This window comes from Orcinus orca, chromosome 4 (genome assembly GCF_937001465.1).
Source record: "Orcinus orca chromosome 4, mOrcOrc1.1, whole genome shotgun sequence".
Classification (NCBI taxonomy): Eukaryota; Metazoa; Chordata; class Mammalia; order Artiodactyla; family Delphinidae; genus Orcinus; species Orcinus orca.
The window spans coordinates 28,837,144-28,862,337 of record NC_064562.1 but is presented as its reverse complement, the minus strand read 5'-3'; the positions used below and the strand labels follow the sequence as shown (position 1 = coordinate 28,862,337).

General features: G+C 40.4%; 1 protein-coding gene across 5 annotated transcripts in view; it reads right to left on the bottom strand.

Annotated features, from left to right (window-relative positions):
* ARHGAP10 (Rho GTPase activating protein 10) overlaps positions 1-25,194 on the bottom strand; it is a 325,463-nt gene that overhangs the window by 146,811 nt on the left and 153,458 nt on the right. For all 5 annotated transcript variants that reach the window (XR_007476997.1, XM_033402919.2, XM_004263621.4 and 2 more), the window contains 3 exons: positions 15,362-15,443; positions 13,373-13,418; positions 11,455-11,520 (listed from right to left, as the gene is read on the bottom strand). Coding sequence is in view for 4 of the 5 variants with exons in the window: in XM_033402919.2 (XP_033258810.1) it covers positions 11,455-11,520; positions 13,373-13,418; positions 15,362-15,443 (194 nt within the window). In the remaining variant the exon portion in view is untranslated. The remainder of the gene's footprint in view (positions 1-11,454; positions 11,521-13,372; positions 13,419-15,361; positions 15,444-25,194) is intronic.

Here is a 25,194-nt window from a genome sequence, read left to right as displayed (position 1 = left end):
TCCTTGCCAATTAAATGCAAATACCTGAGTACTTCTTTACCTCTGTTTCTTCATGCTTCCTTTCCATCTGGCTTGCTTCTGTTTCCACATCTTTGCTGACGTCCCTCTAAATGCTAAAATATACTTTTCTACTACTTTAAAGCCAAAGAAGGCTGTTCCTAAACACAGTCCTCAATTAAGATCAAGTACTCAGGGCTTCCCTGGTGGCGCAGTGGTTGAGAGTCCGCCTGCCGATGCAGAGGACGCGGGTTCGTGCCCAGGTCTGGGAAGATGCCACGTGCCGCAGAGCGGCTGGGCCCGTAAGCCATGGCCGCTGAGCCTGCGCGTCCGGAGCCTGTGCTCCGCAACGGGAGAGGCCACAACAGTGAGAGGCCCACGTACCGCAAAAGAAAAAAAGATCAAGTACTCAGCAATCCATCAAAATGCATTCAAATTCCCTTGATCCATGCAAAATTGTAACACTTTTATTTTCGTACCTGTTATACTTAAATTACAAATATCTATATTTTGTCTACCATTCATGGATCAAGCATTATATGTAAACAGCCTTTAATATGTATCTCAACGGCCTAGAGCAAGGCTATTTATCCATACACCACGTGAATGCTCAATAAATACTGGCCGACTGGCTTCAGATGAGAGCTAGGGTTTAACTGTGATAAGTCACCTGTTACTGAGGGAAGGAAAAGAACACTGTGCTATTTTCTTGGGAAGTTTTCTTTTTTGTTTGTCTGGGTTTAGGTTGGGTTATTTTTAAAAAGAAGTTGAAAGCTCCCCATGTAACAGGACACTACAAAGATAACAACTGTGTATTCCATTGCTCCAACACACAAGAACATTAGGACAGTGGTGCCTGAACTTTACCATGTATCAGCATCACCTCAGGAGCACTGAAAATGCCAACTTCCTATTTCACACCTGACAGCAATGACATCAGGCTGACTGGGTGTGAGAGCCAGGCAGCAGTGTGGTTTGAAGATCCCAGGTGATTCCACTGCACAGCAATGTTTGAGAACAGCTGCTTTAGGAAGTCCTTCAGCTTGGAAAACATAAGCAATACTTTCCCAGTGGTAGTCAGACTGCCTGGATCCATTAAGAGCTGGTTCACATCATTGACAAATACTCAGTAAATGGATGAAAGATCAGTTGATCTGACTCCCAAACGTGCCTTACCTTCATGAACAAACAACTCTATGGAAAAGAAGAGTATGATCTGTTAACTGACGCTGATACTGTAGTGAAACGGGGTTTGCTTTGATGCCAAAAGTACAGTAAATGCTAACAGTCCCATTTGGCCAATACAGATGATATTATATATGTGTCATATATCATATATGCTATCTATATTAGTATGTGAGTACTCTAAAAGTGTTACCTTTTCTTAGGGTACTGAAGACTATAGTAAATTTTAGACATCTGCCTGATGCTTTGCAAATATTTAACTGATGTCACAAACAAAGTAGATAAAAACGCCACATGCTATTTTTAAAAGAACATGGTAGGGCTTTCCTGGTGGCACGGTGGTTAAGAATCCGCCTGCCAATGCAGGGGACACGGGTTCAAGCCCTGGTCCAGGAAGATCCCACATGCCGCGGAGCAACTAAGCCCATGCGCCACAACTACTGAGCCTGCGCTCTAGAGCCCGTGAGCCACAAGTACTGAAGCCCGCACACCTAGAGCCCGTGCTCCGCAACAAGAGAAGCCACCACAGTGAGAAGCCTACGCACCACAACGAAGAGTGGCCCCCGCTCGCAGCAACTAGAGAAAGCCCATGCACAACAACAAAGACCCAACTCAGGCAAAAATAATTTATTTATTTATAAAAAAATAAATAAAAATAAAGGAACATGATAGGTAAAAGGTACACTAACTGCTTTAACCAAAACATACGAAATGGTAGTTTTCAGACAATGATAGTCATGTTTAAAACACTGAAAAGAGTGATTAGAAATAATTCTTCAATCAGATATCATTAAATGCCTTTGGACAGAGGCACGTAGACCCACAAAGTACACACAGTGGTCATTAATGTTATCCACCAAATATTCCTGGCTGTGTACTTTCCAGGCTCCTGGTAGGGTTGTGCTATGCAGACCCACTGGGTTTGAGTGGGGCCATGTGGCCATTTCTGACCACTGAACTGTGAGCAAATGACTCACTTCAAGGCCAGAGCACTCACTTGTTGGTCCAAAGCCCTCCAGGCAAGGCAACCAGGAACCTGGAAGCCCAGATATCAGTGATGGGCAAAGCCCTCCTACCAATGTCTGAGTGAGAAATAAGTCTTGTTGTCTTAAGCCACAGAGAATTTCAGGTTTCCTGTTACAGGAACATAAACTAGCTTTATCCTGACTGATGAAAAGAAGTGATGCAGGGGCACCTTCAAGATGGCAGAGGAGGAACACAAAGAGAACACCTTCTGTCCCACAAATACACCAGAAATACATCTACATGTGGAACAACTACAGGACACCTACTGAATGCTGGCAGAAGACCTCAGACCTCCCAAAAGGTAAGAAACTCCCCACGTACCTGGGTAGGGCAAAAAAACAAAAGAGAAAAAACAGAGACAAAAGAATAGGGATGGGACCTCCACCTCCGGGAGGGAGCTGTGAAGGAGGAAAGGTCTCCACACACTAGGAAGCCCCTTCGCGGGTGGAGACTGCGGGTGGCGAAGGGGGGAAGCTTCGGAGCCAAGGAGGAGAGCACAGCAACAGGGGTGCGGAGGGCAAAGCGGAGAGACTCCCGCACAGAGGATCAGGGCCGACCAGTACTCACCAGCCCGAGAGGCTTGTCTGCTCACCCGCCGGGGCGGGCGGGGCTGGGAGCTGAGGCTCGGGCTTCAGAGGTCAGATCCCAGGGAGAGGACGAGGGTTGGCTGCGTGAACATAGCCTGAAGGGGGCTAGTGCGCCACGGCTAGCCAGGAGGGAGTCCAGGAAAAAGTCTGGACCTGCCTAAGAGGCAAGAGACCATTGTTTCAGGGTGCGCGAGGAGAGGGGATTCCTTCCCTGCTTGCCCACAGAAGGCAGAGCACCACCTAAACAAGCTTCAGAGATAGGCGGGAGCCGCAGCTATCAGCTCAGACACCAGAGACGGGCATGAAACACTAATGCTGCTACTGCAGCCACCAAAACTCCTGTGTGCAAGCGCAGGTCTCTATCCACACCTCCCAGCACCCGGAGCCTGTGCAGCCCATCACTGCCGGGGTCCCAGGATCCAGGGACAACTTCCCTGGGAGAACACACGGTACAACTCAGGCTACTGCAAAATCACACCCGCCTATGCCGCCACAAGCTCGCCAGCATTCCAACTATAGCTACCATACCCTTCCCTCCCCGCGGCCTGAGTGACCAAGAGCCCCCTAATCAGCCACTGATTTAACCCCATCCTGTCTGGGCAGGAACAGATGCCTCAGGGCGACCTACATGCACAGGTGGAGCCAAAACCAAACCTGAACCCCGGGAGCTGTGTGAACAAAGAACAGAAAGGGAAATCTCTCCCAGCAGCCACAGGAGCAGCGGATTAAATCTCCACAATCAACTTGATGTACCCTGCTTCTGTGGAATACCTGAATAGACAATGAAACATACCAAAATTGAGGCGGCGGACTTTGTGGGCAACTGTCTGCAACTGACTTGTTTCTGATTTTTATGTTTCTCTTAGTATAGTTTTTAGCACGTGTTATCATTCGTGGATTTGTTTACTGGTTTGGTTGCTCTCTTCTTTTTTATTATTATTATTACTTTCTTATTTTTTTTATTTTAATAATTTTACTTTTTAAAAATATTTATTTATTTTTCTTTTCTTTTTTTCTTTTTCTCCCTTTTCTTCTGAGCTGTGTGGCTGACAGGGTCTTGGTGCTCCGGCCTGGTGTCAGGCCTGAGCCTCTGAGGTGGGAGAGCAGAATTCAGGACACTGGACCACCAGAGACCTCCTGGCCACACATAATATCAATTGGCGAAGGCTCTCCCAGAGATCTCTGTCTCAATGCTAAGACCCAGCTCCACCCAACGGACAGCAAACTCCAGTGCTGGACACCCCATGCAAAACAACTAGCAAGACTGGAACACAACACCACCCATTAGCAGAGAGGCTGCCTAAAAGCATAATAAATTCACAGACACCCTAAAAGAATAGGGATGGGACCTCCACCACTGCCCACCAGAAAGACAACCCTGCCCACCAGAAAGACAAGATTGAGCCCCACCCACCAGAACACAGGTACTAGCCCCCTCTACAGGGAAGCCTACACAACTCACTGAACCAGCCTTACCAACTGGGGGCAGACATCAAAAACAACGGGAACTACGAACCTGCAGCCTGCAAAAAGGAGACCCCAAACACAGTAAGATAAGCAAAATGAGAAGACAGAAAAACACACCGCAGATGAAGGAGCAAGGTAAAAAGCCACCATAACAAACAAATGAAGAGGAAACAGTCTACCTAAAGAAGAATTCAGAGTAATGACAGTAAAGATATCCAAAATCTTGGAAATAGAATAGAGAAAATACAAGAAACGTTTAATAAGGACCGAGAAGAAATAAAGAGCAAACAAGCAATGATGAACAACACTATAAATGAACTTAAAAATTCTCTAGAAGGAATCAATTGCAGAATAACTAAGGCAGAAGAACGAATAAGTGACTGGAAGATAAAATAGTGGAAATAACTACTGCAGAGCAGAATAAAGAAAAAGGAATGAAAAGAACTGATGACAGTCTCAGAGACCTCTGGGACAACATTAAATGCACCAACATTCAAATGACAGGGGTCGCAGAAGAAGAAGAGAAAAAGAAAGGGTCTGAGAAAATATTTGAAGAAATTATAGTCATAAACTTCCCTAATATGGGAAAGGAAATAGTCAGTCAAGGGCAAGAAACACAGAGAGTCCCATACAGGATAAATCCAAGGAGAAACACACCAAGACACATATTAATCAAACTGTCAAAAATTAAATACAAAGAAAAAATATTAAAAGCAGCAAGGGAAAAGCAACAAATAACATGTAAGGAAATCCCCATAAGGTTAACAGCTGATCTTTCAGCAGAATCTCTGCAAGCCAAAAGGGAGTGGCAGGACATATTTAAAGTGATGAAAGGGAAAAACCTACAACCAAGATTACTCTACACAGCAAGGAACCATTCAGACTTCACGGAGAAATTAAAACCTTTACAGACAACCAAAAGTTAAGAAAATTCAGCAACACCAAACCAGCTTTACAACAACGCTAAAGGAACTTCTCTAGGCAGGGAACACAAGAGAAGGAAAACACATTCAAAACAAACCCAAAACAATTAAGAAAATGGTAATAGGAACATACATATTGATAATTACCTTAAATGTAAATGGATTAAATGATCCAACCAAAAGACACAGACTGACTGAATGGATACAAAAACAAGACCCATATATCAGCTGTCTACAAGAGACCCACTTCAGACCTAGGGATACATACAGACTGAAAGTGAGGGAATGGAAAAAGATATTCAATGAAAATGCATATCAAAAGAAAGCTGAGGTAGCAATTCGAATATCAGACAAAAGAGACTTTAAAATAAGGACTGTCACAAGAGACAAAGAAGGACACTACATAATTGATCAAATGATCAAACTAAGAAGAAGATATAACAATTGTAAATATTTATGCACCCAACACAGGAGCACCTCAATACATAAGGCAAATGCTAATAGCCATAAAATGGGAAACTGACAGTAACACAACAATAGTAGGGGACTTTAACACCCCACTTTCACCAATGGACACATCATCCAAAATGTAAATAAGTAAGGAAACACAAGCTTTAAATGACACATTAAACAAGATGGACTTAATTGATATTTATAGGACATTCCATCCAAAAACAACAGAATACACCTTCTTCTCAAATGCTCATGGAACATTCTCCAGGACAGATCATATCTTGGGTCACAAATCAAGCCTTGGTAAATTTAAGAAAATTGAAATCGTATCAAGTATCTTTTCTGACCACAACACTATGAGACTAGATATTACAGAAAAAACTCTGCAAAAAATACATATACCTGGAGGCTAAACAATACACTACTAAATAACCAAGAGAACACTGAAGAAAACAAAGAGGAAATCAAAAAATACCTAGAAACAAATGAGAATAAAAAACACGATGATCCGAAACCTATGGAATGCAGCAAAAGCAGTTCTAAGATGGAAGTTTATAGCAATACAATCCAACCTCAAGAAACAAGAAAAATCTCAAATAACCTATCCTTACACCTAAAGCAACTAGAGAAAGAAGAAAAAAACCCCCAAAGTTAGCAGGAGGAAAGAAATCATAAAGATCAGATCAGAAATAAATCAAAAAGAAAGGAAGGAAACAATAGCAAAGATCAGTAAAACTAAAAGCTGGTTCCTTGAGAAGATAAACAAAACTGATAAACCATTAGCCAGACTCATCAAGAAAAAAAAGGAAAAGACTCAAACCAACAGAATTAGAAGTGAAAAAGGAGAAGTAACAACGGACACTGCAGAAATACAAAGGATCATGAGAGATTACTACAAGCCAACTCTATGCCAATAAAATGGACAACCTGGAAGAAATGGACAAATTCTTAGATAAGTACAACCTTCTGAGACTGAACCAGGAAGAAATAGAAAATATAAACAGACCAATCACAAGCACTGAAATTGAAACTGTGATTAAAAATCATCCTACAAACAAAAGCCCAGGACCAGATGGCTTCACAGGTGAATTATTTCAAATATTTAGAGAAGAGCTAACACCTATCCTTCTCCAACTCTTCCAAAATATAGCAGAGGGAGGAACACTCCCAAACTCATTCTACAAGGCCACTATCACCCTGATACCAACCCCAGACAAAGATGTCACAAAGAAAGAAAACTACAGGCCAATATCACTGATGAACATAGATGCAAAAATCCTCAACAAAATACTAGCAAACAGAATCCAACAGCACATTAAAAGGATCATACACCAGGATCAAGTGGGGTTTATCTCAGGAATGCAAGGATTTTTCAATATATGCAAATCAATCAATGTGATACACCATATTAACAAATTGAAGGATAAAAACCATATGATAATCTCAATAGATGCAGAAAAAGCTTTTGACAAAATTCAACACCCATTTATGATTAAAAAAACTCTCCAGGAAGTAGGCATAGAGGGAACCTACCTCAACATAATAAAGGCCATCTATGACAAACACACAGCCAACATCCTTCTCAATGGTGAAAAGCTGAAACCATTTCCTCTAAGATCAGGAACAAGATAAGGTTGCTCACTCTCACCATTATTACTCAACATAGTTTTGGAAATTTTAGCCACATCAGTCAGAGAAGAAAAAGAAATAAAAGGAATTCAAATCAGAAAAGAAGTAAAACTGTCACTGTTTGCAGATGACATGATACTATACATAGAGAATCCTAAAGATACTACCAGAAAACTACTAGAGCTAATCAATGAATTTGGTAAAGTAGCAGGATACAAAATTAATGCACAGAAATCTCTTGTATTCCTATACACTAATGATGAAAAATCTGAAAGAGAAATAAACGAAACACTCCCATTTACCATTGCGACAAAAAGAATAAAATACCTAGGAATAAACCTACCTAAGGAGACAAAAGACTTGTATGCAGAAAACTGTAAGACTCTGAAGAAAGAAATTAAAGATGATACAAACAGATGGAGAGATATACCATGTTTTTGGATTGGAAGAATCAACATTGAGGAAATGACTATATTACCCAAAGCAATCTACAGATTCAACGCAATCCTTATCAAACTACCAATGGCAGTTTTCACAGAACTAGAACAAAAAAGTTCACAATCTGTATCGAAACACAAAAGACTCCGAATAGCCAAAGCAATCTTGAGAAAGAAAAACGGAGCTGAAGGAATCAGGCTCCCTGACTTCTGACTATACTACAAAGCTACAATAAACAAGACAGTATGGTACTGGCACAAAAACAGAAATATGGATCAATGGAACAGGACAGAAAGCCCAGAGATAAACCCATGCACATATGGTAACATTATCTTTGATAAAAGAGGCAAGAATATACAGTGGAGAGAAGGCAGCCTCTTCAATAAGTGGTGCTTGGATATCTGGACAGCTACATGTAAAAGAATGTAATTAGAACACTTCCTAACACCATATACAAAAATAAGCTCAAAATGGATTAAAGACGTAAATGTAAGGCCAAGACGCTATAAAACTCCTAGACGAAAACATAGGAAGAACACTCTATGACATAAATCACAGCAAGATTCTTTCTGACCCACCCCTCATAGAAATGCAAATAAAAACAAAAATAAACAAATAGGACCTAATGAAACTTAAAAGCTTTTGCACAGCAAAGGAAACCATAAACAAGACAAAAAGACAACCCTTAGAATGGGAGAAATTATTTGCAAATGAAGAAACTGACAAAGGATTAACCTCCAAAATATACAAGCAGCTCATGCAGCTCAATATCAAAAAAACAAACAACCCAATTCAAAAATGGGCAGAAGACCTAAATAGACATTTATCTAAAGAAGATATACAGATTGCCAACAAACACATGAAAGGATCCTCAACATCGCTAATCATTAGAGAAAGCAAATCAAACTACAATGAGGTATCACCTCACACTGGTAAGAATGGCCACCATCAAAAAATCTACAAACAATAAATGCTGGAGAGGGTGTGGAGAAAAGGCAACCCTCCTGCACTGTTGGTGAGAATGTAAATTGATAAAGCCACTATGGAGAACAGTATGGAAGTTCCTTAAAAAACTAAAAATAGAACTACCATACAACCCAACAATCCCACTACTGGGCATATACCCTGAGAAAACCGTAATTCAAAAAGAGTCATGTACCAAAATGTTCATTGCAGCACTATTTACAATAGCCAGGACATGGAAGCAACCTAAATGTCCATCAACAGATGCATGGATAAAGAAGATGTGGCACATATATACAATGGAATATTACTCAGCCATAAAAAGAAATGAAATTGAGTTATTTGTAGGTGAGGTGGATGGACCTAGAGTCTGTCATACACAGAAGTCAGAAAGAGAAAAACAAATACCATATGCTAACACATGTATATGGAATCTAAAAAAAAAAAAAGTAAAGGATGGTTGTGAAGGGCCTAGGGGCAGGACAGGAATGGGGATGCAGATGTAGAAAATGGACTTGGGGACATGGGGAGGGGGAAGGGTAAGCTGTGACAAAGTGAGAGAGTGGCATGGACATATATACACTACCAAATGTAAAATAGATAGCTAGTGGGAGGCAGCCGCATAGCACAGGAAGATCAGCTCGGTGCTTTGTGACCACCTGGAGGGGTGGGATATGGAGGGTGGGAGGGAGATGCAAGAGGGAGGGGATATGGAGATATTTATATACTTACAGCTGATTCACTTTGTTATACAGCAGAAACTAACACAGCATTGTAAAGCAATTATACTCCAATAAAGATGTTAAAAAAAAAAAGAAGTAATGCAACAACATCTGTACCATGTAAAAAAAAAAAAAAAAAAATCAACAACCATGATAGGTGATGTGGGGGAAATCATTAAGAGCAATAGTCCCTGAGAGCACTTTTAAATTTAGGATAAAAGGCTCAGAGATTCCACACGGTTCCTCATCATGTTCAATAACATGAACTGACAGTTGAGTCTTTTAACTCTATTTTTTGTCTATTACGCCATTAAAAGCAAAAGGCTTTAGTAATGGAAGACTTTTAGGAACAAAAGATTTGAAAAGAAAAACATATGCTTTTTTGTCTTTTATTTTAAATGGGGAAAATCTAACTTAAAAATCTGTAGACTCATTCTTCTGTAAAGAAAATCCAACAATTTACATATTTATAATAAAAATGCATTCAATACATGCAGATTCTACTATACATATTCCATTCAATGTACAGAACACTCCATACAACTACACAGACCAATCCGAAAGCATTCTAGAGAGATTTTTTTATCTGGTCAGGTAGAAGCAAGTATGTATAAATTATATCCTTTTGGGAAAGAATTTTATTTACCAAAATAATAAGCATGCAAGTGATACAATGAAGGCTCCCTAGAAGCTCAGGAAAAGGAGAAACATGAATGATGAAGTGAGAGATATGAAAATCCCAATTTTGGAAATTTCTGAAGCACTAGGAAAAAGAGGAAATTTGTCAGCTCAACCTCAGTGCAGGTTGAAATGAATGAAATTCTGTCATAGCCTGAATTGCCACTGTTAGAGAGAATGGGAGAAAAGCTTTCTGTGGCTTGGGTTTTTATTATCGATGGGCACATACCCAAATCATACAACAGCTCGTATTCATCTGTTAGCCAGCGCTCTCATTTCACAGGTGGCAGTCCTGGCTTTATAACAAAGACCTTGTTTTGACAGAAAACGTGAGTGCAATGCTTCATCCCACTAAGTCATCCAAAGTAGGACTGGGATATACAACGTATGAGAGTGAATTAAATATTCAATTTATCCATACTTCACTAGACTCTAAACAAAGAGAAATCCACCCTCCAGAAAGAGCCTGTTTTGCAAAGTTCAATATTTAGTTTCTCCAAAGTCTGCTGGAATGGCTGCAGAGCGCCAGGACCCTGCTTTTCCTTAGGAACTCTAAACAAGAGACCTTTGAGCTTTTAGTCAGGGGACCAAAATGGGGAGGGATTATCTTTCCTGAAGTTTAAAACAGAAACAACCTAAATATGACCAACAGGTGGATGAATAAGCAAAGTGCAGTATATCCATAGAATTATATACTACCTAGCGATAAAAAGAAATGAGCTAGGGCTACACCCAACAAGATGTATCTCAGAAGCTAAACAAAGAGGCCAGACTCAAAAGACAATGTACTGCATAATTCCATTCATATAAAATGCTTACAAAAAAAAAAGAACTAAAGTGATGAAAAGCAGCTCAGTAGCTGCCAGGATCAAGGAAGGAGTGGAGACTGACTGCAAAGGGGCACAAAGGAATTCTGGGGGGAGAGAGGAATCTTCTATGATTGTGGTGGTAGTTACACAACTATACACATTTGTCAAAACTCATCAATTTGTACAGTTAAAATCAATGGATTTTACTCTAAGTAAATGATATCTTAACGACACCGATTTTTAAACTGGAAGCCAACAAGACAATGGAAGATGGAAATATCTCACTAGTGCGTGAACAAGAAGCGATTAAGACTGGTTGTCCGACACTGTTGATTCTTCTACTGATTCTCATTTTAGCCCTGACTTTGTTTCAATGCAAGGGAGAAACATGTAAATAAAAAGGAAAACCCCACCCTGGCAGAGTAAATGAACAACTGAATCTCTGATGCATAGAATGTGCATTTTGCATTAATATATTTCATTCTACAAAACTTAACCATGCAGTAAGCATTTGAAATGACCCTTAGATTTTACATACCTATAGCCTCTCATGAATAAAATGATTCAATCATGTTACCTCGTGTTTCAACTGCACTGATGCATTTTCTAAGAATTGTGAATCCCATCTTATCCAACTGTGCACCTAAAAGAAACAGTCATAAAATATTAAAGGCACAATTAGTTACTCACAATCTCTTCCTTACAAAAATAGGAGAAAATTATTTAAATCCAATATAATTTTTATTTCACTCTTTAAAAAATGAAAGCTAAAGGCCACGCATTCCCTGTTTAAATAATGTAAATGAGAATTTCATATACTAAGAGGAGCATTTACTGGAATTTCAAGACATTTATTACCAACATATATAAATAAACTTGTAATTTAAACTAGGTTTTAAGTTAATAAATACAGTATTTTAAATAGTGGAAAAGAAAGTGACACAAATCTTTAGGGGAAGCTATCTAGAAATAACATTTTGCCCAAATTCCAGCAACAGCTCAGGTTTCTTTTTTAATTATATATATGAGTGAAAGCTCTTAAATTTCTTGACAAGCTGGAAAACACAAAACTTTTTTTTTTTTAACCTGGGGGAAAATTTTTTTAATACTTTTAAAAAATGGTATTTGAGCCATGAGCTTGAAATTTTTTTTCATATTTTATACCATGCCCTAAGCATTTAATATTTTATTATTTTCATAATGAATTTAAAATAGATGATTCGTGTAGCAAAAATAGATTTTGAAAATATAATTTTATATTGTTTTCTAATATGGATACTTAACCATGATTAGGCTGACCTATTTGAATACCCTAATAAAAGGCAATTCTTGTTTCAAAAATGCAATCAGGGAAAGTGAATGCTTTATTCTGTATTTGGAACTCAGGAGCAGGAATACTAAATAACTCTGTTCTCAGAGGGGACAGCATGAACAAGTCATGAAAATAAACTTTGCAGATTTAAAACTAAGCTCGGACAGCATTTTAAGGAGGAAAATTGGGCAGTGGTTTACTTTTTTCAGGATCCACTATTCACAACATTTATATAAAATGCAAGAGTTTCTTTCTGCTTAGCAAAACTACTTTTCCAAAACAAGGCATGTTTTCATTTTTCTATAAAAACAAGAAAAGAAAGGAAAAAGAAAAGGAAAGAGGGGAAAAAAGAGGGAAGAGAAAGAAAAGCAAAAGAAAGGACAAAGGGGAAGAAGAGATACTTCAGTGACTGACAACCTTCCACGGCACCAGGTCCAGTGGCAGGCTAAGTGATATGCACATCATGATCATTTCAAAATCATGGGTATTTAACAATGTTTCCAAACTGTGGACATCTGACAAATGTAGCTTCATTCCTCCAAAGATATTAAAAGTAGATTCATAAAGAATCCAACAAATTTGATCACATTTTCACTTTATCTCAGTACAAATCAAGAGTACAGAGCTAGGGAGTACTTCCTTTTCCTCTAGTGCATACAGTGCAAGTGAAAATTATTGTCCTAGAATACCTGAACGTGTTTGGTTGTTTTATTTTCTAAGGTGCAATGCTATACTATTTGTACAGCCCATACTCAAGAGACTTTAAGAATAAAGGATATTAAGGGTGGAGGTGAGAAGGGTTGAGAACAGGGGAGCTGGTAAACAGTTCCTATCCACAGGAGTTTACAACTTAGGAAGCTGACAGATGCGTAACTGAAACTCTTATGTATTCATTTGTGGCTATAAAAACAAATACCAAAGTGAATTACAGAGAAAGTTTTTTTCAGTTTTGTATAGGAAGACTGGAAAGAAAAACGCTCAGAGATGGGAAAGATCAAGGAGGGTTACAGCTGTCCAGGAAAATTTGAGGAGATCCTCAATGAATAAGACATCTACTACATAGAGGACTAACACAGACAGGGTACAGAGAGTAAGCACCTAGCAACAGTTTGACATCAGTAATAAAAACAAAATAACTCATGAGAAAGGGAGACAACAGTCATTTTTATAAATTAGCACTTACTTCCTTCTGGTCTTGGGATGATGGCTCTATTAAAACTAGGGAACAGCTAATAAAAGAGAAAAGGGGGAAACAATATTTTTAGCAAATCAATAAAAGTGATTCTAGAAGGCACACCTAGGGACTGTACAAAAAATACACTGACATTGATTAATCACCTATCATGCAAAGGTAGGTAACAAAAAAGAGCACTCTGGGTCTCCTTTGTCTCTCCCTGAGATATTGCCCAAGTAGCAAAATTAAGATGAAGGGGCCAGGACTGAAAGTTCATGTAAATTTGAAATGCTCAAATGAACGGCTGCATTCTAATCAGTAAGCTCATTTTTTTCATCACTATTTCTAAAATCTGCTGTTTACTTAAGAAACACATGACTGCTGCCCATAATTTTAATAACCACATCTGAAATATCAAGGTGATGATCCCAGGCTGCCTCTGAGAATTCTAGTGCTGTCCCGTTATTTGCAAGGCCCATACAACACCTGGAAAAAATACACAGTGCCTTAAGTGTCCCCTTGTAAACACATAGCTGAATATTTATTTTCTTTCTACATACTTGCCTTTGTCTGTATATCTTGAATTAATTACTTAGCTTTTTCACTCTAAAGGAGAGCGTATACATCTTCAAGGTTACACTGCCTTTGGCAATAGACTTATTTCTTCATGACTTAGTCATGGGATCATTTTGCTATGCAAATAGGCAAACTCACTTTCCAAAGAACTTCTTGAATCTCCGGGGGGACAAGTCCCAGTCACTGCCTTGCCTGTACTAGAGACGATTCGGATAACCTGTTTTGGATCTCAGCAACTGTCAATGCTGGAAGTACTCCCGACTCCCAGCTAAAATTTTCAAGGACAAATTAAGAGTAAATAGAAATAAAACCAAGGAGGCTAAATGCAGATCACGTATAAGAAAATGATACACAATTCCAATCACTGCCTTCTTCCTCCAAGAATGATACCTTCTCCTATATAGGATTTATTTTTAAAAGATGTAATTTGGGCTTCCGTTTCTCAAACACCACATCAAGACTGCCACACGCGCTGCTGCCCAGCCTCTTTGCCTTATTTCCTGCACTCTCAGGGTGCTCCACTACCATCAGATAACAATATATTTTGCCCGTTTCAAAAGCTCTATCCTGATACCTCTCTTTTTACTATATATGACCCCTCTTCCACTTTGCAAATCATGCTCTTTCCTCTTTTTATTTTAAATCCTGCTGAAATGGCAAAAGCTCTCCAGGTAAGCCCACCTGGCGCCTGCACTGGCGGTGTGTTCAGAGGCATAAGACTGTAAGCAGCGTTGACTAAAATTGGTTCTCTGGTGTTTTCTATAATTATCCTCACTAAGTCCCCCATTCAATAGATGAGCTATCCAATTCTCAGCTCCCAAATGCCACCAGTCCACTGAGAGGAAGGTAGTGCTTGAATAAAGCGGCAAACTGACTGAAGTCCTGTGCCTCTGGATCTCTAGCACTGCCTTTCATTTATTCCTCAAACCAATCCGAATACAGAGGCCCATTCACTACGGCTACATGATATTGCACACTGCGAATCATTAGGCTGAACCAGAAATTGTCAAATGATGAAAAACAAGTACAGCCGTCGCTTCTAATACTGCCTGCACAGCCTCATGTTTACTGTTCCATCTCCACTGAGATCAAACTGCAAGCATTTATTGTGGTTATCACCCAAAGTACTGTCACAGGTAGGAAAAAAGAAATTGAGGATTCAGATGACTTCCTCAAGCAAAGCAAATCCTAGCGGCAAAGTCAAGAAAAATAAAAAATAAAAACTAACGATATATCAGTCTCATGTGTGCCCCTGCTACCTCAAGCCGAATTTCTAGAATGCCGAATGCTTCCGAGAGGAATTCAGACACCAGTTTCAGCAGGGGACTTTTTTCAAATACTATAAAGCAAAAATAACATGAACACGAACACAAGCCAACTCTACAGGATTTGAAATAAAACTCAACCATTGGTTATTCTTACAGCTTCTTTTCCACCCAGAGCTTCCAACCACTGCTTCCTCTCCTCTTCCGAAAACGCCTGCATGGTCAAAGAAACTCCAGGCCTGCAAGACACCAGGAACAGATCAGGTTACTCCTTGGCTGCGAAAAACTAAACCTCCTTTTCTACTTTCTAAGTTTTCATTGTGGTCATTGTTTCTTTTAAATAAATTTTAATTGTGATAAAATACACAGAACATAAAATACACCATCTTCACCATTTTTAACTACACAGTTGAGCAGTGTTGAGTCCAGTCTCCAAAACTCTTCATCTTGTAAAACTAAAACTCTGTACCCATGAAAAAGTCCCCATTTCCCCTCCTCACAGCCCCTGGCAACCACCCTTCCACCTTCTGTCTCTGTGAATTTGATGACGTAACTCTTAGAAGTGGACTCATACAGTGTTTGCCTTTTTTGTGACTTGCTTATCTCACTTAGTAAAGTATCCTCCATTTTCATCCATACTATAGCGTGTGTCAAAATTTCTTTCCTTTTTAAGGCTGAACAGAATTCCATTGTATGTACAGACCACATTTTGCTTATCCATTCATCCACCAACGGACATGTGGCTTGTTTCCACATGGCTACTGTAAACAAGGCTGCTATCAACATAGGTGTACAAATATCTCCTTGAGACCCTGCTTCCAATTCTTTTGGGTATATACCCACAAGTGGAGTTGTCCAGCATGACATAATAAATATATGTCTGGTCTCTGACCCTATTTCCTGGCACACAGCTCCTAAAACCCTTAGAATCTCTGCAATGATGTGTCATTTTGTATATTAATGAGCTGACGGGACTGGGGGGCTCCTGGAAAGTCTCAGGATGAGGGCCGGTTGCCAAGGGAACCAACCATGTGATTAGAGGATTAGAACTTTCAGCTCCACTCCACCCATACACCTCCCAGGAGTGGGGTAGGGCTGGAAATTGACTTCAAACACCAATGGCCAACGATTTAATCAATCATTCCTGCACAATGAAGCCTCCATAAAAATCCCTGGGGTTCAGAGAGCTTGCAGGCTGGTGAGCCCATGAAGATGCTGGAGGGAGAGCACCTAGAAAAGACATGGGAGCTCCAAGCCCCTTCCTCCATACTTTGCCCTATACATCTCTTCATGAATCTCTTCGTCTGTTCCCATTAGAATATCCTTTGTAATAAATCAGCAACAGTAAGTAAACTGTTTTCCAGAGTTCTGTGAGGCATTCTAGCAAATTATCAAACTCAAGGACAGGGTCATGGGAATGCCTGATTTATAACCAAAAGCACAGTTGACAACCTGGACTTGTAACTGGCATCTGAAGCGGTAGGGGGCAGTCTTGAGCCCTTGATCCGTTGGGTCTTCATGAACTCTACTTAGTGTCAAAACTGAGTTCAATCATAGGACACTTGGTCTCCACAGAGAATTGGAGAATTGCTTAGTGCAGAGAAACCCACACCATTCTGAGTACAGAAGTGTCCCGTGAGTAGGGAGAAATAGTTTTGTCTCACAAGAGGGGTCAAATGTAATTTTTTTTTTTTTAATGTTGCTCGTTCCCACTAACAATGCACAGGGTTCCAATTTCTCCATATATTTCTTCACCAACACTTGTAATTTTCTCTCTCTTTTTTTTTTTTTTGAAAGTAGCCATTCTAATAGGTGTGGGGCGGTAGTAATGATTAAATTTTATTTATAAAAGATAACATGTTATCTTTACCCAGGCATGGGCAGAGTGAAAGCAGAAAATCATCTTTCACTCCATCCCAATTCCACTTCCAAGAAGATAGCACTGTTAACTGTTTAGGGTGTTTCCTCTGTATTTTCTTAGAGCTCTGGGTTGGTCCTCAGGGCCAAATGCCAATCTTTCTCAGTTCAGTTTATTTGGATATTTAGAGAGTCTTCCAGAAAACTCATCATATTGGGAAGGAGTCCTAGGTAGAAAAGCCATTAATAATTCCTCTTCAACTATGGTGGTTTCTCCAATGAAACAAATTTTGTATATTTGATCAAAAGTATTAAAAATGAACCTTTCTGGCAAGGGATGAAAAGGTGGAATACTCCAAACCATAGACAACTGGAAATGAAAATAGATGGTTGAAATGGAAAGTAAACATTCATTCTCCTTTGATACTGAATATACTTGTTTTTGTTTTGTTTTGTTTTTGCGGTATGCGGGCCTCCCACCACTGTGGCGTCTCCTGCTGCGGAGCACAGGCTCCGGACGCAAAGGCCCAGCGGCCATGGCCCACGGGCCCAGCCGCTCCGCGGCATGCGGAATCCTCCCGGACCGGGGCACGAACCTGTGTCCCCTGCATCGGCAGGCGGACTCTCCACCACTGTGCCACCGGGGAAGCCCCTGAATATACTTTTTAAAGTTAACACTCGTGTAACAGTACTTCATCTCATTTTCAAGTATTGGGTAATCTCTTACAAGTAAAGCAAGCTGCAAGGATCAAGTGCAATTCAATAATCGCTACAATTTTTATAAAGTACTATAAAGCATGCAGCACTCCAAAAGCATCATTCCAAATACAAATATGCGATGCCCCCAACGTTCACACCCACAGGCATTAGGCTTTCTCCCCACGTGACGGTTACAAAGCCTGAGAAGTTATGTGCTTCAAGTTCACTACCAAGTAACTATAGCTGCAACTGATAGTCTCTTGTCTTCAACCATTTTCTCCAGGCTATGAATTTTGTGGGGAAAAAAAATCACTTGTAATCCCCCAACCCCACTCCTGAGCAGCAAAACGGCTCTTTACTGTCTACCCTAAACATTTCAGCGTTGGCCCGGCTTTGCCATCACCTTGGCACTACGGAGCTCACAACCAAGATTCCACCTCCTCTTGCTCTTCTATGCACAGCATCCTTCTGGAGCAAGAATCGAGGCAAGATGCCCAGAAAACCAGGCTGTTTTAAGAAGTAACTCGAATGGGACGTGAAGATTTTGGCCCTTATTCTTAGTAACCCACACTGGGCTCAGGAGAGTTAATTAAAATTGTGAGGGAAAACTTCAGATGGCAGGCATGTTTTTCTTTACATCGGTTAAGTGATAAAACAATATTTACACACAGGGGTCTCAGGTCTGCATGACTGCTCCGTTCTTGTAAAGGAGAAAAAATAGCTAAAGACCTCTCCCAAAAGTATATGGAATGGATTCAAACACTTAATATGTAACTAAGTGAACTAAAGTATAAAATGGACAGTAAGAGGCTACAGCAAATATATAACAGAAAGTTAACAGCTTTTCTAATCCAGGAATGGCAAAACCAGCAGAGGAAAACGGGACCCCAGGTTAAAAATGGCAAAGTCTGTCACGGGAATACAAACACGGGGTTTACAAACATTCAGTTCAACAACCATTGAAATATCATCTGTTGTGCTTTAGGTCTTGAACCAGAGGGTTGGGAATTATTAAATATCTCACTACCTGCTAGGCACTGGGCTCAGCATACAGCCCACAAAGGGCTGACTATCTAGCAGAGAAAGCAAAAGGTAAACAAAGTGCAAATAACCAATTAGTTACAAGCACACAGAGCGCTGCCAGGGAGTCAGGTAAGTTTAAATGTGTAAAACCAGCTACCTAGAAGGAAAAGAGGAAATGAGCAGGACATCAGGAGATGCGTGTCCACATATAAAAACTTTCACTTTCAAATATGCTAAATCATTGTGGTCTAGGAGACTTGTCGGTGAGCTAATTCCGCTGCCAGTCTCTTTGGGCAACTTCAGGATTTCAAGGTACTATGGAGCTAGAAAAGGAAAGCCTGGCCTAACCCTGGAAGTTAGGCATCCCTGGGGAAGCGACATTTAATCTGAGGCTTTAAGGATAAATGAGCCATGCAGGAGCAACAGGGCCAGAGTCGTCCCCTAGACCAAAGAGGCACCTAGGAGGAAAGAGCGCACTTTCATGGAGCTGGGATCAGCCTCATCACGGGTCCTACAAACCAGCTGGACCAGCAACACGATGGAAAGCTGGAGATGCAGCCCGGGGTCCCGCCACAAAGGGCCTCCTTGGCCATGCTAAGGGCTTGCTTATCCTAAATGTCACTGAAAGTTTTGAGTAGGGGGTTAACATGATCAGATTAAAGGTGTACGTGAACACTGGCTGCTGCTGGGCGGAAAACAGACTGAACAGGGGTGCGTGCAAAGGTTTGTTAGAAGACTCAGAGGATAAGACAGAGTGACCAAGATGAAGGAAAAACAAATGAATGGACCTGGGAAATAGTCATGAGGTGCTACTACGTACTATGGGCAACAAAATAATGAGTAAGAAAGCTGTCACTCCAAGAATAAAGAATAAAAGACAGATCATTTACAATATAACATCAATAACTAGTTAAGGGATTCGTTGAGAGCCAAAAACAACTGTAGCAAATAAGGACTTCCTATACTTATAATACTCAAAATCAGACACCGAACCTGATGAAATTTTGTGCTTTCTAGTTTCTTTTTGTTTTCCCCCTAAGGTTCTCCATTCATACTCGAGGGGAGATAATAGTTACTACCAGTATACGGTTGGATATTCTTTTCTTTTCAATATTCATTTATTTCATTTATTTATTTTCCTTTTTTTTTTTTGGCTGTGTCAGGTCTTAGTTGTGGCACGCAGAATCTTCATTGAGGCACACGGGTTTCTCTCTAGTTGCGGCATGCAGGTTTTCTCTCTCTAGTTGTGGCGTGTGGGTTTTCTCTCCCTAGTTGAGGCACGCGAGCTCAATAGTTGTGGCGTGCTGGCTTAGCTGCCCCACAGTATATAAGATCTTAGTTCCCCAACCAGGGATCGAACCCACATCCCCTGCATTGGAAGGCGGATTCTTTACCACTGGACCACCAGGGAAGTCCCTGGTTGGATACTCTTAACTAAGTTGTACATAGAGCAGCAGAAAAGAGAAATAATGACTGGTTCTGATAACTTGGAAGACAAAAGTGTTGAATGATGAAGACTCATGAACTAGAATTACAGATAGTAAAGTAAGGACAAAAGCAATCGTCACGCTTCAGATGAAACAGCCATATTACAACTGGATAGAAATCCAATGTGGCATAAAAACTAAAGCATTATTCTACTCCTTGCCTCCGAGGCGTGATGCCTCAGACTTGAGCCCCCTAGCCCTTTGAGGGATACGGCGGAGAACAAACCAACCAACCTGCTGCAAGGTAAGAGATTCAGTAGAAATCTATCACCTACAAGGAAAGAATTCTATTTCTGTTCCCATTTTGACAAATAATAACACGGTAACTCACAACAATTCCAGTTTGCAGAATTAATTCATCACACTGTAGTGATCCCTCGGAACACTTCACACTTGCCACATGTTACTTAAAGGGATCAGTCACCAGTATTACAGAAAGCTGGGCCCCATCCTAACACACACGCTGCCCACAGCCATCCTCTATAAGCCTCTACCTCTAAATAAAACATCGCGCACTAAAACACGTTTCAACCATTTTAAATTGCTCAAGTTTCTTCCCCTTTTTTAATAATCAACTGCTAGGAAATCAGTAAGCCAAACTGAGACTTAAGAACACATTTTAAACTACAGTATTAATAGCATCTCATCCTTAAACCATAAAAATTCTCTAGTTTTTGAAACAAAGACATGTTTTATTAATAAGATTTAATGGACGTGTAGAACAACATGGTGACCACGAGGCTAGTGAAGAACAGAAAATTTTACAACCATGTGCTGGATTATTCACATTTACATAAAGAAAGAAATAGCAATTATCTCTTTCGTTTCACGGAGTAGCTAAGGGAAAAACATTAGCAACTCCCCAGAAGCTAGAACCAGGATTGAGAACGTTCTAATTTGGGGTTCTTGGAGCAGATACTGCTGCAATGCATTACACGGGTCCAGCTGAGGACGGCGCCTCCTCTTCTTCCTTCATCAAATAATCATCTCGGTACATACCCGGTACATCGGGTACAGGCTGTGTATCACACACTGTGCTAAGCTCTGGATAATCCTGCGTGCATAGCAAGGCAAAGAGGATTCCTGGCATACAAAGGCAATGGGATAACCTTCACGAAGGAAAAGTGGACCAACAAAAGAGAGCACCTGGCCGGGATAGTCTGTCCTTACTTAAAACCAAAATTATTATCTGTAGAGCACAAGGTTGAGAACTGAAATCTGAAGTAACAGGTTAAACAGGTTCTTATTCTTAAATCAGCACCTCAATCTCGTTTCATTCATTCATTCAAAACAGTGTGGACGGGCTTCCCCAGAGGCGCAGTGGTTGAGAGTCCGACTGCCGATGCAGGGGACACGGGTTCGTGCCCCGGTCCGGGAAGATCCCACATGCCGCAGAGCGGCTGGGCCCATGAGCCATGGCCGCTGAGCCTGCGCATCCGGAGCCTGTGCTCCGCAACAGTAAAGGCCACAACAGTGAGAGGCCCGCGTACCGCAAAAAAAAAAAAACAAAACAGTATGGACTATTACACATCAGACACTACCCAAGGCAGATGCATGAGAAACAGTTTTAGGAAACTAGTATCTATCTGTATTCTATGTTTGACCCCATATCTATTAATTCTCTTTCAACTGCATTTTTTTATAGTGCTCTCAAAGCATGTGGAAGACATGCATTTTCCTTAGATTCTACATGGCAGATCAATGAGCCCGTATATTAAGAAAATATACAACAAGAGCAGAGAGAAACATTCACAAGACATTTATGAGATGTCAATTGATATTATTGTAAATGGAGAAATTAAGAGAAAAAACTAAGAAGCAGCTACCAAAATTTATGATGGTAACAAATCGGGAATATTCTAATGCTTTTCTAAGAGGAATGTTGAAAAGGAAGAGGGGAAAAAAAAATAACCCAGCACATTACAAGTCCTGCGCTAAATTATACTCTAAGGGGAAAGTGCCAAAGCCAAGCAAAACACTTTTAAAAGTTTTAGAAATGTTGCAGTCATAATTAGCTTCTCATAAGGGCTGCTGGAAAATTTTTTAAACACATACATTTTTTCTTGAGATAATTAAAGCATGTTACCTGATCTTACTAAGGGGGAAGACTTCATAACAACTTCTTTCTTCTGTCCACTAAGAAGCTGCTTCAAATAGAGCAAGTAAGCAATGATAGAGTCACAAGGAGGATTGTTTTCTCCAGTAAAAGTGAATTCAACCCATTCATCGTTAGAGAACAGCTGCGTAGAAGTTGTTAAGACAACATCATTCTCACCTTAAGAACATGAACAAGATGGAGAACCTATAAAATCACAGTTTTGTTTTGCTTTATTTTAAATAACCATCTGATGGGACTTCCCTGGTGGTCCAGTGGTTAAGACTCCATGCTTCCAATGCAGGGATGTGGGTTGCATCCCTGGTCGGGGAACTAAGATCCCACATGCCGCACGGCGCAGCAAGTAGGTAAAGTAAAGTAAAGTGAAGAACCATATGAGAACTGAAAATGCAAAAATCCCTAGTTAACTAAAATGCAGGAAGTAACAAGTCCTTTCTTGGAGAGAAGGCACGTGCGCACATACAGCTGTTTTCATCCTTTGTGAAGCAGCAGGACAAAGAGGCAGCCATCAGAGATGAGGAAAGCAGGATTTTAACAAAGTTTTAAAGGTAGAGTATGAGCTGGTGGGATGGTTTAAATCCTTAGAAGACACAGACACGAAGAGAATGTGAACCCACCCTCACTCCTTCCCGCAGTGTTTCCCCAGGTGCTCAGGGGCAGTCTGAGAGCAGAGCTGAAAGAGATGTGTCCGCTAAGACTGAGGGGCAGGACGGGAGAGCTTCCGGAGAGGGTTCAGAGAGCATCCTCAAATCACAGGAAGCCCGTGACTAACAGAATCTAACTAAAGTAACAACAATGCCCAATCTCAGCTCAACTGCCAACTGACCTGACAGCCCTACGCATTAGCTAGCCTGATGGGAAAATGGGCATGTCCTTTACCAGATATGAATATTACTTACCTTAGTCTCTACTGCTCTCTTACGATCCCTGGTATTCAACCAGAAAATTACAAGGCATGCAAAGAAGCAAAGAAATGTAACCCAACATCAAGAGAGGAAGTAGTCAAGAGAACCAGACCCAGAAATAGCCCAGGTATGGCTGGGGGAGGGGCAGGGGGAGGGGAACTGAAACCTAAAAACAACAGTAAATATGTTAAAGGATCCATGGCAAAAGGCGGCCGACACACATAAACTGATGGGAATTTCAGCAAAGAGATGGAAACTATTAAAAAGACACAAATGGATATGCAAGAAATGAAAAATAAAATAAGTGATGAAGAGTTCAGGAACACAACTTCCACATGCAAAGCAACCAAACCCAAGTCTATATCCCCAACTGCCCCCTTTATCTAACTCACACGTCCAGCCAATATTTCCCCTGCCCTAAAATCACCCCCAGGCCAGATACCAGACAACTGAAAACCACGCCTACAGCCTAGAGCTCACCAGTATTACTCAGAGTAGCTAATCCTATGCTTTCTCCCCTTCTCTGCCTTACAGAAACCCCAGTAAAAGCTCTAGTCTAGGATTTCCCCTCACTCCTTCCTGACTCCTGACCAAAACCTGGTGTATCCCCACATGGCCCTGTGTGGCATGGTGTGCCCTCTTCTCTTGGAAAGTGTAAGGAATAAAATTCTCTTCCAGTGGCATTAGTCTCTACATGACATCACTCAGCCACCTCTGTAAATTAAAATCCTGCAGGTATAACTGAAACCAGTATCAAACGATCTAACATAATGCATTTAGAGTTCCAGAACGTGAAGAAAGAGAAAAGGGGGCAAACGAAGCATATGAGGAGATAATGGCTAAAATTTTCTGAAACTGAGAAGAATTATCAACTCCCACATCCAAGAACTTCCATGAACCCCAAGCAAGGTAAAACAAAGAAAACCCCATTTAGGCACCTCATGAAAAGAAAATCTTGAAAGCAGCAAAAGAAAGAGATGACATACAAGAGAACAGTAAGAAAGATAGATGACCTGTCATGAGAAAAAAAAAGTGGACCCTTAAGAAAACAGAAATGACTTCTTAGAAATGCTGGGGGAAGAAAAAAACTATCAATCCAGAGTCCTACATCCATCAAAAATGAAGGTAAAAGAAAGACATTTTCAGGTAGACAAAACATGAAAGAATTCCCTAGCAGATCTGCATTACAAGAAATGCTCAAATTAAATTAGCCTAAGGAACTTAAGGGAAATAGCACAAGATAGAAACTTAGTTCTGCAGAAAAGAATGAAGAAAATTAGAATGGATAAATATTTGATATTAAGACATGAGGGACTGCCCTGGTGGTCCAGTGGGTAAGACTCTGCATTCTCAATGCAGGCAGCCCAGGTTCGATCCCTGGTCTGGGAACTAGATCCCGCATGTATGCCACAGCTAAGAGTCCACAGGCCGCAACTAAGAGCCCACACGCTGCAACTAAAGAAAAAACATACTGCATGCCGCAACTAAGACCAGGAACAGCCAAAATAAATAAATATTTTAAAAATAAAAGATGAAACCACACACACACACACACACACCCATATATACGTAAATAAAACATTAAATTTTTTAAAAGAGTACTGATTATTAATTTCATAAAGTAAAACTAGTAACGTATTGTTGGACTCAGAGTATATGTAGAATTAAAGTCTATAAAACAAGGGCACAGAGGGCAAAAGGGTGGTAATTGGAAGTCTACTGTTATAAGTTTATATTGTTTATGGAAAGGTAAAAATATGGTAATTTAAAAATGCACCTTATACTCTGTAGGACAACTACTAAAAAATGCACATACAAAGAGGCATAACTAAAAATCATACAGAGGAGATAAATCATAGAGGAGATAAAATAGAACAATAAAAAAGACTCAATTCATTCAAAA